General features: G+C 43.9%; 1 protein-coding gene across 1 annotated transcript in view; it reads left to right on the top strand.

Moving 5' to 3' along the window:
• Positions 1–14,594, top strand: part of GRHL2 (grainyhead like transcription factor 2) — a 182,886-nt gene that overhangs the window by 153,890 nt on the left and 14,402 nt on the right. The window contains exons 14-15 of the mRNA XM_008066408.1: positions 6,016–6,110; positions 10,972–11,057. Coding sequence (XP_008064599.1) covers positions 6,016–6,110; positions 10,972–11,057 — 181 coding nt within the window. The remainder of the gene's footprint in view (positions 1–6,015; positions 6,111–10,971; positions 11,058–14,594) is intronic.

Genomic DNA, 14,594 nt, shown 5'->3' with positions numbered 1-14,594 from the left:
CTGCAAAGCAGGTATTTAGATGCAGGCCCTAATTGAGACAGCTTTCTAGCCTTGACAGAGGCACAGCCTTGGTTTATACCTTCGAGCATGGAACCCAGATTGTGACAAGCCCAATGAGCATACCTGGCAGAGGGGATCAGATCTGAGGCCACCATCTATGTTCATCTAGCCCCAAGGAGTGCTGCCACCTTCATTGGCATTTGCTCAGCCTCCATCAGGACTGCTCTTTGGCCATGTTTTCCCCTCTCACTGCCACATTAGATAATACTCACATTAATTAACACTCACATTAGTGTGAAGGCATACAAAGGAGTGCTTGAAGGCCTCATCACACAATGACCACATGAAGGAAATAACACACAAGAGCCCCTCTCCTGGCCAATTCAAAACGTGCAGGTTTGTTGACTTCCCTCCATGACAATCTGGTGGGGGGTGACAGGGGACACAGCAGTTAGATACAGAGGCTCTCTGTTCTCATCACCGGGTCACCAGGACAGCAGTTCTCATCACCGGGTCTCCTGCTACACAGTGGAATCACCTGGGGAGTTAAAATATACTCACATACAGGTACCACCTCCAGGGATTTCGAAGTAATTGGTGTGGGGTTCAACTCAGGCACCAGTACGTTGTAAAAAGTCCTCAGATGATTCTAATGTGCAGCAATGTTTGAGAACTGGTGCAGCGGCTATTCACAGGCATTCTTGTAGCATACAGCAGCCTCGAACTCCTGGGCTCAAGCGATCCTTCTGCTTCAGCCTCCCAAGTAGCTGCGACTACAAGATGTGCACCATCACACCTGACTGTCCTTGGAAATTTTATTCCCAAGCCACAAATACTGATTCTAATAACATTAGGAAGAAATGATTACATGAGTGATTGCTATTATGCTGTCTCTCACTTCTTAAATTATGTTTTTAATTCAACTTTTAGCTCTAAGATAATTGTACATTCACATGCACTTGTAAGAGCCCTCCTCCTTCCCACTGATTTTTTTCACTTTTTACCTTTAGATATTGCATTTAAAAACCCACTGAGTAATACTCAAATCAGCATCTGATATGCAAGAGAGGTTTTAAAAAATATTTGAGGAAGTGGAAATCAATTTTTCCATCATTCAGCATCACAGTTTTCCACTAGTTCTTTATATTGGTACAAGTTATTTTGAGTTGTACACTAATTTTCATTTTGCATTTCAAATTTGAGATTTAAACTTAAGACTTGTAAGACTGAGATTTAACATTTAACCTGTGTTTATTCTTCTGTTGTTCTTCATGTCTTCCTTTGTTTCTGTTCTCTCCGGGATTCTTTTCCTAGTACCTAAAATTCTGTTTAGTATTTCCTTTGTTGTGAGACTTCTGGCAAAGAATTCTCTCATGTTGTTAGGGTTTTTATTTTGCAATCACTTGTTGGATATTTTTACTGGATATAAAATTCCAGGTTGTCAATTATTTCCTTTACATTTTGGTTTCTGTCATTTCTGTTGAAAAGCCAGCTGTCTTTTTGTTGCTTCTTTGAATAGAAAGTTTCTTCTGTCTCTCTCTCTCGCTCTCTCTCTCTCTCTCTCTCTCTCTCTCTCTCTCTCTCTCTGACTGCTTTTAAAGTTTTTGCTTTTTCCTGTTTGGGCTTTTTTTTTTTTTTTGTAGGTTTTCTTTGTATTTTCTCCTGTATGGCATTTTATAGCATTTACTGCATATGTTTATTGTTGGTGTCTTTATCCGTTTTAGAACATTCTCGGCCATTGTCTCTTCAAATATTGCTTCTTCCCTGTTCTCTTTCTACATACTTTGGAATTCTAAATGCATATTAGAACTTTTTATTGTGTCCCCATGTCTTTTATTTTTCTGAATTTCTCATCCTCTTTGTCAGGCTGCAGTCTGGGATATTTTCTACTAACCCGACTTTCAAATATTGTCTTCTGCTGGGTGCAATCTACTGTTAAACTCATCTATTGAGTTTCTTCATTTTAATTATTGCAATTTTTACTCCTAGGAGTTCCATAGTTTGTTTATATATTTTCAGTAGATTCTAGCTTTCTGTGTATCACCATTTGTTTTCATGAATACAATAATCACAACTATTTTTAAGTTCATATTTGATAACTCAAATATCTGTGGGCCTGTTTCCTTTGGACTTATTTATTTGATACATAATGGACTCAATGGTGAACATAGTATATAAAAATTATGGATGCTTTCTATGACCCTATTTCTTTCTTAGGAAGCTTCTCCCTTTCCTTTGATGTGCCTCCTGAGTGGGTGAATTGCCATCATTGAGTCAGGGACAGAACTGACCCAAACCTGAGTTGCAGTTTATATTAGCCTCAGACAACTCTGACTCATCCTAGGTTGTAGCTCTGCGGGACTTAACGGTGGGTCTTCTTCCTTGCTGGAAACTGATACCTGATTTTTGCCTCCTTAGCTGGGTGAAACAGCCAAAATCTCCTTGTGACTTTCAAGGGCTTTCTGCTTAACTTGTTCTCTTGACCTGTGTAGCTTAAGAACTTGGCATACACCCCAGCAGAAATGCTAGAGTATCTGGCTCACCTCTCTGTGCCTGCCTACTCTCTGGAAGTTCGACCATAATTTCTGGGTATCTTTGTAGCCGTAAACCCCAATTTTTGTTTCTCTAATGCTATGAGATTGCCGAAAGTTATGGAAGCAACTTTGCCCTTAGGTCCTTGCCTCTGCTGGGATTACATTCCTCTACATTCCAGCTAAGAATTGGCAAATCCTTTGAGAGGAGAAGTGGTCCCTGGTTATCAGCTCACGTCTCTGCAGTTCTCTTCTCTGAGATCTCAGCCCCTCAAGTTTGGGCTGCTGCATTAGCAGCTCTCCAATACCTTCAATAACATTTTTTGGGGGGTCAGTCTCACTCTGTCACCCAGGCTGGAGTGCAATGGCATGACCACAGCTCACTGCAGCTTCCACCTCCTGGGTGCAGGCAATCCTTCTGCCTCAGCTTCCAGAGGAGCTGTGACTACAGATATACACAACCACACCAGGCTAATTTTTGATTTTTAGTAGAGATGAGGTCTTTGTTTCTAGGCTGGTCTTAAACTCCAGGGCTCAAGCAACCTCCTGACTTGTCCTCCCAAAGTCCTGGGATTGCAAGCCTAAGCCACCACTCCTAGCCAAAATGGTGTAGTATTTGCATATAACCTATGCACATTCTCCCATATGCTTTAAATAATCTCTAGATGACTTATAATATCCAATACTGTGTAAATGCTATGTAAATAATTGTCATACTGTATTGTTTAGGGGAAATGCCAAGGAACATAGTCTGTGCATATGCAGAACAGATGTAGTATTTTTTTTTTTCTGAATATTTCTGGTCATGGTTGGCTGGAGTTACGATGTGGAGCCCACACATATGGAGGGCCAACTGCAGTTGAACAGGGCACTGAGAGGCCTGAACTTTGTGCTCTTTTCATCTGTCCAATGGGACAGTCATGTCTGCCCTTCCTTCCCTATCTTGCTTTGAAAATAAATGAAACCGTTGAATTTGAACCTGGCAAACTTATGGACTCTTACTGCATTTATAGATTTGAAAGAGTGAAAAAGCATTTTTGAACTCCCAAGAGAAATGTAGCCTGCCCAAGATGTTACTTTAATAGCAACACCAGAGCAGGATGCTATCAAAAGTTAGCAGAACTGGAAAAAAATATAAATAAATCTTGCTTGGTGACAAAGAAAATCACTCGCTTAGGAAGGCTCACACAGTCTGAGAGAGTCTGGTGGTAGTGTAGGCTATTTACCTGTTATTAACCTATTGGTCACTGTCTGTTGTGTGAATAGATTTTCTGATCTTCTTGTGGAGGCCATGGTGACCCCAGTTCCAAGATGTGACAGAGTAACAGGACCTGCTTTTAAAACAGGGTAGTGGGGACAAGCAGAGGGAACAGTGCCCAAACACATTACTGCCTTCATCTGGGATTTCAGTTTTCGGTTTTTTCTGTAGTTGTCTCCATAGTTTGACTTACCGGGGAATAAAATGAGCGAACACTTGTTAGCATTTCTCATACCCTTACTCATCCTTATCTCAGATTTTTTGAGTAACTTTATCATTAAGTTGCTTCCTCAAAGATGGGTTCTCGAAATAGCCTGTTTCACTTATTAACTGCATTGCCCTGCCTAAGACACGAAACACATTGTGCCTTTGTTCATCACTGAAATGAAAGGATAAAATGAATCCTTACCCTGCTCACAGGGTGCTCGTGAGATGTAAGTGTCCGAGATGAAATGTGCTTTGTCACATCTGAATCTTATTAAGGACTTGGATGGATAAATATACTTTTTGGACCAGAGTACGAGAAAGTAAACTGCAGCATCATTAGTTTAGTAATTTAAACTATTAGACTTCATAGAAATACTTTTTGGAAATGCCCACAGTTTTGTATCATGTGCTCTTTTGACCACAGGGCCCCACCATTAGCTCGACTTGAGAATTGATAAATAACCTCATCATGACAGAAATGCCGACAGGAATTTTCAGGGCTTCAAGGGATTTTCAGAGCTTGGGACTGATCTCCCATTCAGGGATCTTTACCAACATTCGTCTTTACATCGGGCCAGAGTGACAGTTTGGACATTTTGCTATCTGGTGGCAAATAGCAACTCTAACCTCTTTCAAACTGCCTGCCTTGTTTACTGTTCTCCAGCTTTTTCTTCCTCAGATCCCACCAACTTGTCATTCTCACCATCATCTTCATTCCATTCTTCAAGGGCGCTTACAGTGTATCAGGAAGCCTTGGGAGTACTTTACACAAGGGAATTCACTTAATTCTCTCAGCAGCCTCCTTTTAAAGATAAGGAGACTGAAGTGAGGCCCAGGAAGGTTGAAGAACTTGTTCAGATTTCTATAGCAAATTGTAAAGCAGGTATTTAAACCAAGGTAGTCTGGCCTCAGAATTCCTGTCTTAGCAATTGTGCTGAGCTGCCTTTCTGGCATTGCTCCCTGTGTCTGGTCCTGGGGGTGATGGACCATCATCCTGAATGTTGAAATCCTGAAAGATCAAAATCCCTAAAGTTATATTTTTGGGATTTTGATCTTTTGGGATTTCGATATTTAGGATGATGGCATTTGAGATTGTGTCTTTTGGGATTAATGATTGGCACCAGGTCCCAGAAATCTCCAGAGAGACTAAAAATTTCTACAAAACCTGCGTTGACTCCCCTGAGGGTTTCTTGCAGATGAAAGAAGAAGAACAGTAAGATTCCATTCAGAAGCATTTTCTTGGTATCACTGACATCTATCCTTCTGATTTCTGTTTCTCCCAAACAATCCTTCCCTTTCTTAGGATGCCTGAAATGGACAGGGACTTCTTTGGGAGAAAATACTGAACCGTTGGGCCTGGCTGAATTGGGGACATGCAGGGCCTCGGCACTATGGGCCTCTGGAAAGGGGAACTGAAAGTCTCTCCCGGGGAAGAGGAAAGGCCTAGGCAGCCAAGGTCGGCGTCTCTAAGGAACTTCCACCACTGCATTCTCCTGTGCTCCGGCCAGATGGAGAGGTGGAATGGCAAGAGACCAGGAGAGCCTATAGCAAAACAGCCAGGCGGGCCCATGTCATTTCCAGAGGTCGCTGCTGTGCCATTAAGGGCTGGCAAAAGGGGGCAGTCCATCCAGGCCTCAGCTGGCTGGGAGGGGCTGATGTGACTTGGAGACCACACAGGCACCAGAGAGCTGCTTCCTCCATCCTGATTTTCTGACCATAGAGAGGGCAAAGGTGCAGGATGGCGCAGGTAAAACCTTGAAGTCTCACTTTTATGAATCTGTATTTCAAAGTGGGATTGCACCCTAGGTCTGCACCCTAAAGATATCGGTGTGGGTGCTCTGCCTCAGACAGGGATGACTTGGGAACTAAAAGAGGGAGAAGGAGGTTGGTGAGTGGATCCAGTTGTGCAGAGCTAGGGATGGGATCCACAGAGGGGAAGGATAGAAATGGACATGCCCATGAACCTGAATCTTGACGCCCTGCCGGCTTTACTTAACAATTTCTGCTCATCTTTTCTAGCAGCAGCGTCCTTGTTAAACGGATGTTCAGACCCATGGAAGAGGAGTTTGGTCCAGCACCTTCTAAGCAGATGAAAGAAGAAGGAATGAAGAGAGGTACCTCTCCCGCTGGGGCACACCCTGCTGGCAGAAATGAGGGCATCTCACCAAGAAGTGCTTACAAGCCTGCCCAAGTCCCTGTGGCTGCGTTCCAGTCTGGGGACTTTGTATTCACACAGGAAGGCCACAGTCCTCTCCTTTGCTCTAAACTCTGTTTCTTTAAGTACCCTAAGTAGATGTCTGTTCTTTCTGGGCTCTGGCTCTTTTCTTTGAGGGGAATGTAAAGAATATACTGACTCATCCGGCAGTGAGATACAATTAAAATAAAGACTAGCTGTGTGTGTGACAGTCGTGCCTCATAAGAAACAGTGATGGAGACTCATTCAATAGATGCAATGAGTCACCTCACACAAATCCATGAGCATCAGGTTTCTGTGACATCACTACTTACTCATTTCTCTCAGTCAAGGATCTTACTCCACTTCACCAAGAGGCTTAGACAAAGCCCGAACATGTCCATATCCTGCCCAGCATGTCAGTGTCACACACAATTCATTGCCTTCCCAAAGAGCAAGAGGAAGTGTAGGTGGCCTCTTCTCCTTATATCCTGGTGTAGCCAATGCTGAGGCTTCCAGAGACTTTAGACCTAGACCGTGCTGGACTTTTATTTATGTATTTGTATTTATGTATGTATGTATGTATGTCAGGGTCTTACTCTGTCCCCCAGGCTGAAGTGCTGTGGGCATGATCAAGATGGTCATAGCTCATGCAGTCCTTCTACCTCAGCCTCCCGAGTAGCTGGGACTACAGGTGGGACTATACCACTCCTGGCTCATTTTTTGTTTTTTTGTAGAGGCCTCAGCTGGTCTTGAGCTCCTGGGCTCAAGCAGTCTTCCCACCTCGGCCTCCCAAAGTGCTGGGATTACAGGCGTGAGCCACCACGCTCGACCTAGTGCTGGGCTTTTAAGGAGTCAGTTCACCATGTTAAATATGCCCACCATACACATAGGCTTGAGTTCTTTGTTGTCTAGAAAGTTTTTTCCTTCCTGTTTGTTGTAATGAGAATTGCACAGTGTTCAAGAGCACCCCCTCTGTAGCCTACCATAGTCACCCAGAGGTGTTTGGCCTTGGAATAGTTCCTCAGAAGTCCTCACCTCTGAAATGGGCATGACAAGAAAAATCTGCCTCCTAGAGGTGCTATGAAGAGTGATGAGTTAATACTTGTAAGACACTGACTGCAGGTGCCAAGCACATTGTGAGCGCTCTGTTCACTGTTAGAGATAAGTTATATATCACAACTGTGAACAAGTAATTCGAGTTCCAGAGTGAAAACAGAATAAATGCTTGAATGTTACATGAGCAACATTTAAACCTGTAGCAAATTTTCTGACTCCACAGACTCACTGTCAAATATTCACATACATTTGAACTCCATTCCTGGATGCTCTTTTTCTACTTTATACTTTTTAGGGCAGTTACATGGAAATCAAGAGTCACACAGGCAAAAGTAGTTGTCACTTGTCTTCATAGTTAATGCCCGGTGGTTAGTCCAAAGACTGTGCTTTTCAGATGATATTGAAATTGTGAAGCAAGCACAAATATTGCCAGTAGAAATTGTACCAGGCTGTGATGAATAGTTAAGGGTGTGGCCTTTGAAACATCTGACTCTTAGAGACACTTGAGGGCGCTGTCACCTACAACAGTAGAGAAAACATTCCCTGGGGTGAATTTCTCTGGAAAAGGACTGTGGAGTTCCTAAGCCCTTTGGTTTGGCGCTTTCACTGAGCTGATCTTTGACCAGCAGGGCTCAGTGCTTTGGTATTGTTTATGTGTTAGAATTTCCCTGAGAGAAAGAGAGAGATAGAACTACTGTAATTATCACCAATGCCATAATGACAGGCTGCCCCCTGTGCCTGTCTGTTTTGGGCTGCACAGTGCCTGGGCCCAGGATGGTTGTTCTTGTGATTACTGGCAGAGTGATTATTACTATTGCTCTGTCACAGACCCAGAGTTAATGAAAGCTCATGCCCTGAACAAGCCATCAGGGTGGACTGTGAGCCCAGCACGCCCAGCGTGTGGCTGTCAAGAGGCCCAGCAGGAGGATGGTGGCACTGCCCTGTCAAGTGCTTCTCCCACAGCCCATCAACTCGGCACCCCCTTTAACACCTTCCAGTCACATCTGAGGCAAGAGTAGCAGCCCTATGATTTCACAGACAATGATTTCAAAAGAAGAGACTTGTAAATGCAGTGAAAACAGGACTCGGGTCAACCTGCTGGAAATTACTTTTTTTTTTCCTCTTGAAGGCTGTGGAAAGAAGTTATAAAATATTCATCTGTAACTACCACCAATATTTTTTCCCCTTGACTTTAATTTTTCTTGTCTGGATTAATGAGGTCCTATATTCTAATTATTTTTCCTTATATTACTAACACTGAGTCCTCTTTGTAATAGCTGTTAGGTCACTAGATCATCCTAACTGAAATGAAGACTATAAAATATTCCTTTCATGGGACTAAATTTGGAAATATTTGGAGACATAGTCATCTATTTATTTAATTGGTACTTTACTTTTGCATTTGGTAAAGAAAAGAAATGGCAATACTTATATTTTTTTCCTTTTTCATACGCTAACTGAGCATCCACAGGCTGCAGAAAGAAAATGCAGACAGAACCTGTGTGTACCCACATAGACTTGGCTGTTGTAAATCAGGCAGCTTTAATGAAGTCCTTGGGGACCGGGAGGAGGGGGAGAAGGGGTGGGAATTTGGGTTAGAGCCGATTTCATGTCTGAGCTCCAAGTTGGTTCCTCTGGTTGATGGCAATTGTAACTCAGCTGGTACCAGATTGTTGCTGGAATTCAAGATCGGCAGGGTTTTTGTTTTGTTTTGTTTTGTTTTTGAGTTGGAGTCTCACTCTGTCGCCCAGACTGGAGTGCAGTGGCCGCTCCCGGCCACCGCAGCCTCGATGTACTGGGCTCAGGCGATCCTTCTGCTTCAGCCTTCCAAGTAGCTGGAACTACAGTTGTGTGCTACCATACCCGGCTAATTTTTTTATTTATTGTAGAGATGAGGTCTTGCCAAGTTGCCCTGGCAGGTCTCGAACCCGCGGGCTCAGGCAATCCACTCACCTCAGCCTCCCAAGGCGTGGGATTATAGGCTGAGCCACCAAGCCCGGTTTGGGGTTTTTTGACCTGTATATTTTTCCTCAATAGCCAGATGCACGGGGCTTCAGTCTTAACCTTTCCACTGGAAGGAAGCATCGGGAGTTACATTCCTGGGAGTGAGGAGATGGAAGGACAGCGAGCTAATGGCACTGAGGGCTGCAACTGCATGCAGCTCCAAGTTTTTTGGGGGAGCTAAGATGCAACACAACTGTTGTAAGGGTGGGGATAGGCTGGGAGGGCAATGGCCAGCAGAAAGGACAGCAGCCAGCAGCCATCATGTCTGCAGGACCCTGAGGGAGTGTCTCAACTTCTCCGGGCCTCTGTGTATACCTCTCTAGTGATATCTGGGGTCCCTACCATCCCTCCTGGGCTGAACATTCTCAAAGTTAGAATGTTTCTATTTATGTATTTATGTATTTCTTTTTGAGTTGGGTCTCACTCTGTTGCTCAGGCTAGAGTGCAATGGCACAATCAGTGCTCACTGCAGCCTTGACCTCTTAGGCTCAGGTGATCCTTCTGCCTCAGCCTTCCAAGTAGCTGGGACTACAGGTGCACACCATCACACCCAGCTAATTATTTGATTTTTTTTTTTCTACAGAGACGAGGTCTCGCTGTGTTGCCCAGGCTGGTCTAAAACTCCTGGTCTCAGGCAATCCTCTAGACTTGGCCTCCCAAAGTGTTGGGAATATAGGTGTGAGCCACCATGCCTGGCCTAGAATGTTACTTTGCAGAGAAATGGATTTTAAAAAGTTATATTGCACTTCACTGAGGGCGCTAGAACCATGATGACTGCTTCATCTGCTGATGGAGGGCAGGGTGTTCACAGAGAAGACCAAGGTTTGGGAGGTCAAGTGGCCAGAGCCCACAGCAGGGGCTGAACTGTAGGGTCACACCTAGACCTGTGGTACCCATGTCGTAAGCCTCTTCCTCCACTTGCCTCACATGGTATCCCATCTCCCTCCCAGACCTCTGCACCATCTGTCATCTGCCTGGAGTTTGCACTCCCTGTTCTCTCTTCTCCCTGCCCTCCCTACCCCCTCACCTGCCTGCATTAATGCACACACCCTTCACAGCTCAGGTCTGTCCTTCAGGGTAACCTTCCAGGAACTCCACCGCCCCCCCCAATCCAGGCATAGCCAGACACCAAAAGCACTGTCTTGTGTCATTTTCCTGCACAACCCTGCATCTATTTGTCTGTTTATTTGAGGAACACTCGCCTTTCTAAGTGAACCGCAGACATCTTTAGGGCAAGGGAGATGACTTAACTGACTCACTGCTACAACCTCAGCTCTCAGCATATGCAGCCTATGGGCCCAGGTGGGCATTCGGTAATATTCGTTGCATGAATAAATAGAAGAAAGAGGCTGCAGAAAAAGATGTCATAAAAAGACCATGTACCCTCCTTGAGAAATTCAAATGTGAATGTATGAGCTTGCAGAAAGAGATGTCATGAGGTGATCCTGTATCCACCTTGAGAAATTTGATTGTGAATATACGTGTTAAAGCATCTTAGGGTCTGGAAAGTGTTGCCCAATTATTGCTGTATCTCATGGAGTCGCTCTTCACAGTCCCTAGCCACGGGTTGTCTACAGAGGTGTCTCAGTCACCTTTGTAGGATGTTGACTGGGCCAGGGGTCCGAGGGGCGGCAGGGGGTGGCAACCTCCATCACCTGTGTGACGGGAAGCAGTCCCTTGGGCAGCTGTGGAAGGTTGCGGGTCCCTCCATCACATGTTGTTCCGCCCTTCTCTTCCAGTGCTGCTGTATGTGAGGAAGGAGACCGATGACGTGTTTGATGCTTTGATGCTGAAGTCTCCCACAGTGAAGGGCCTGATGGAGGCGGTAAGCCATGAGCCCCTCTCAGCCTGCAGCGGCCTGTTGGTGTTCCCTGGAGCCCGTGAATTAAAGTGTAGCCACTGAGGTGGCTCCAGAATAAACCTTGTAAAGAACAAGGAAAACCTGAGATTTGTGGGGATGCTGATCTCTTTACTGTCAAGCCTTATTAGCATCTCAAGGAGAAGGAAACCGAAACACTCCCAATTCCCTGTCAGTTTAAGGCTAATCATAGTAAGATGCCATGAAGGAAGGTGAAACCCTGAGTTCTCATTTGTCTTTTTGCATGAAACCAAATTAGATATGATTAACTTCTAAATACACACCAAACAAAAACAATTATGATGTGTCTTGCTAGCTATGATGTTGTAAGCCAAAATAAAAATTAAGACCTCATCGTCAATATCTAAAAAAAAAAAAAAAAAAATATTGCATGGGGCTGGGTGCAGTGACTCATGCCTGTAATCCCAGCATTTTGGGAGGCCAAGACAGGAGGACTGCTTGAGCCCAGGAGTTTGAGACCAGCCAGGGCAGTATGGCAAGACCTGCCTCACAAAATATAAAAAAAATTAGCCCAGCATGGTAACGTGTGCTTCAGCAAAGGCTGAAGGATCACGAGCCCAGGAGTTTGAGGCTACAGTGAACTATCATCATGCTACTGACCTCCAGTCTGGCATTGTCTCTTAAAAAAGAAAAAGAAAGAAAGAAAGAAAAAGCATATTGCAGAATTATAGTGATCTGGGGTAAGATTCTTCCCATCCCATCCCTGGACTAGTCTAGTATTAGCCACTTGGGCTCAAGAGTGTTGCTTTATGTTTTATTTATTTATTACTCACTTGAGTATAACTTCCATATGACTATGGGCATAACTTCTAACTCCCTTACATATTTTTATATTCCCCTACACAAATATGTTGTAGAAGGTCTAGGTTGTTTTGGGGTTGTGTTTTGTTTTGTTTCTTTCCAAATAGCGATAGAGACAACAGGACTGCCAGGGACACAGTCCAAAAATGTTGATTGGTTTGGAAAACTGCAACAATGGAATAGCATCTTGGGTTATGATATTAAGTGGTAAAATAAATAGGATAGTTCCTATAAGTGGAATCAGACAAGACCATATCTTTCATTTATGGTGCTCTTTTTTGAGGCTCATTGTGTAGTACAAATTCTTTTTTTATGACTGAATGATATTCCACTGTATGAATGTTGCACATTTTGTTTTTCCGTTCATCAGTTGATGGACATAGGATTTTTCCACCTGTTGGGTATTATGAATAGTGTAGCTGTGAACATTCATGTATATGTTCTTGTTTGAACACCTGTTTCTGATTCTTTTGGGTGTATTCTGAGGTATGATATAGCTGAGCCAGACACAAAAACGGTCACACATGGTATGGTCACTTATAGGAAATGTCAAAAACAGGCAAATCCTTAGAGATAAAAAGCAAGTTAATGGTTGCCAGGGGCTGGGGGCGGGAAGTGGAGTGACTGCTCAATGAGTTTTCTTTGAGAGGAATGGAGGTGTTTTAGACTTAGACATAGGTGATGGCAGTACAACATTGTGAATCTAGTAAATGCCACTGAATTATACACTTTAAAATGACTAAAATGCTGAATTGTGATATACGTGTGTGTATATACACACACACACACACACACACACAAACATATGTATATACACACACATACCTAGGGCAGTGGGGAATATATATATATGTATATATATATACATATATTCATTGTTCATCAGACATTTTTTAAAAATGTGTAGGGATGTTACCAAGGCAGATACTCACTGCCCTCTATGATCACACTGTTGACAAGCCCCCAGGCAACTCCGAGCAGGGTATCAGGGGTATCAAGGGCCTCCCTCTTAGCTGATAGGGACTAGGTCATCTTTTCCGTCCGACAGGACTTTTCAATGAGATCGAATTTGTTGTTACTGAATCTGCCTCATATAAAGGAAAAATAAAAACAAATCAATGCAACAAAGAATATGAGCTATATCTATATACGTCAAACGAATGAGGATTTTTAAAATGACCCTAAAACTGCCAGAGGATAGACTAATGAGCAAGAAAAGTCTAGAAAATATTCAGACCTTTCTGGACCACTTTGGACAATGTTATCCACAGTCTGGCCCTTAAAATTGTATTATTGAAACTGGCTTACTTGGGACAGTGGTGAATATGAGAATTCCAGAAACAGCTGCTGAAATGCATATATTCACTGACTTAACTCTGGAGATTCTGATTCTGCTGAATTGGAGGTGAAGTCAGGGCTGGGAGTGGGGATCAGGAATATGTATTTCTACTAACAATTCTGAGACGGATATTCTGAGACAAGCTAGGTGTGAGAACCTCTGCTCTAGACCGATTCTGAACTGATTTGTGGTACTATGACTCTTCCTTTTCCCTTGCTGTCTTTTCTTTTCTTTCCATGACATCTGGCCAGTTCTATAAGTGTTCTGTAGTTGTGGTCTGGCTGCACCATGGTGGAACGAAATGTCACCTTTACTCCCACTACACAGCATCATTCGACTGTTGATCCCTTTCAGAGGACACTCATTGTACTGACCTTGTTTTTTAGCTGGGGGTATGGGTGGTGGGTGGGTGGGGTAATACATAGCATAGCATCCTTTGACCCTGTAAGCTATGAAGAGGGCAAGTTTCCTAGGCTGGCTCTGGTCAGATTTCTTAGGACAATCCTGACTTTAGGTCCCCTTTAAGTCTGGAAAGAAAAAGTTTTGCTCAAAGCACCAATGCAAGATGCCCCCTTGCTTCCTAAGTTGTGCCAATGTGAAAACAGGACAGGAGAAGTTCCTTCAGGACCCTCAGGTGATGCACTGTGGTGGGGAACCACAAAGTAATGACACAGCAGCTCCGGCAACTTGGGGGCAGCTGTGAAGAACACCAGGCTCTGTGTAAGTGAGGACAGGAGCACACTATGAAATGAGGTGGTAGGGAAGAACACTGACTAGATCCTGCTCGAAATGGTTGTACCCTAAGTTTATTTGGGACCTGGGTGGGGTAAGAAAGGGCTTCTTTCAGGGTATTTTTCTCTAAACATCAGGACCTCACAAGTGTAGCTTATTACACCACACCAAGATTTACCAGTATACACTGGTATATTGTTTTATATATATGCGTGTGTATATATGACGTAAATATATGCAAATGACATATACACATGTGTATATCTATTCTGGTAATATGAAAACATGTAGTGGGCTGGGCGCAGTGGCTCACACCTATAATCCCAGCATTTTGGGAGGCCCAGGAGTTTGAGACCGGCCTGGGTGGCATAGCGTGACCTTGTCTCTACAAGGAATTAAAAAAATTAGCCAGGCATGGTGGCGTGCTTCAGGAGGCTGAGGAGTGAGGACTGATTGTTGGGAGCTGGCCACAGAGGCCCACTGAGCGTTAGGGATCAGGAAGGGCCGTTGACCCCGAGACCACTAGGATGCGTTCGGGAGCTATTGACCCCATTTCCTCCCCCTTTCTACTCAGCACTAACCAGATTAAGCTCCTGTGAGCTCAAAACATA

The sequence above is a fragment of the Carlito syrichta genome, unplaced genomic scaffold, assembly GCF_000164805.1.
Source record: "Carlito syrichta isolate Samal-C Ts95f unplaced genomic scaffold, Tarsius_syrichta-2.0.1 Scaffold308917, whole genome shotgun sequence".
NCBI classification, from domain to species: Eukaryota; Metazoa; Chordata; class Mammalia; order Primates; family Tarsiidae; genus Carlito; species Carlito syrichta.
The sequence above is the reverse complement of the archived record's forward strand: the minus strand, read 5'-3'. Positions and strand labels throughout refer to the sequence as shown.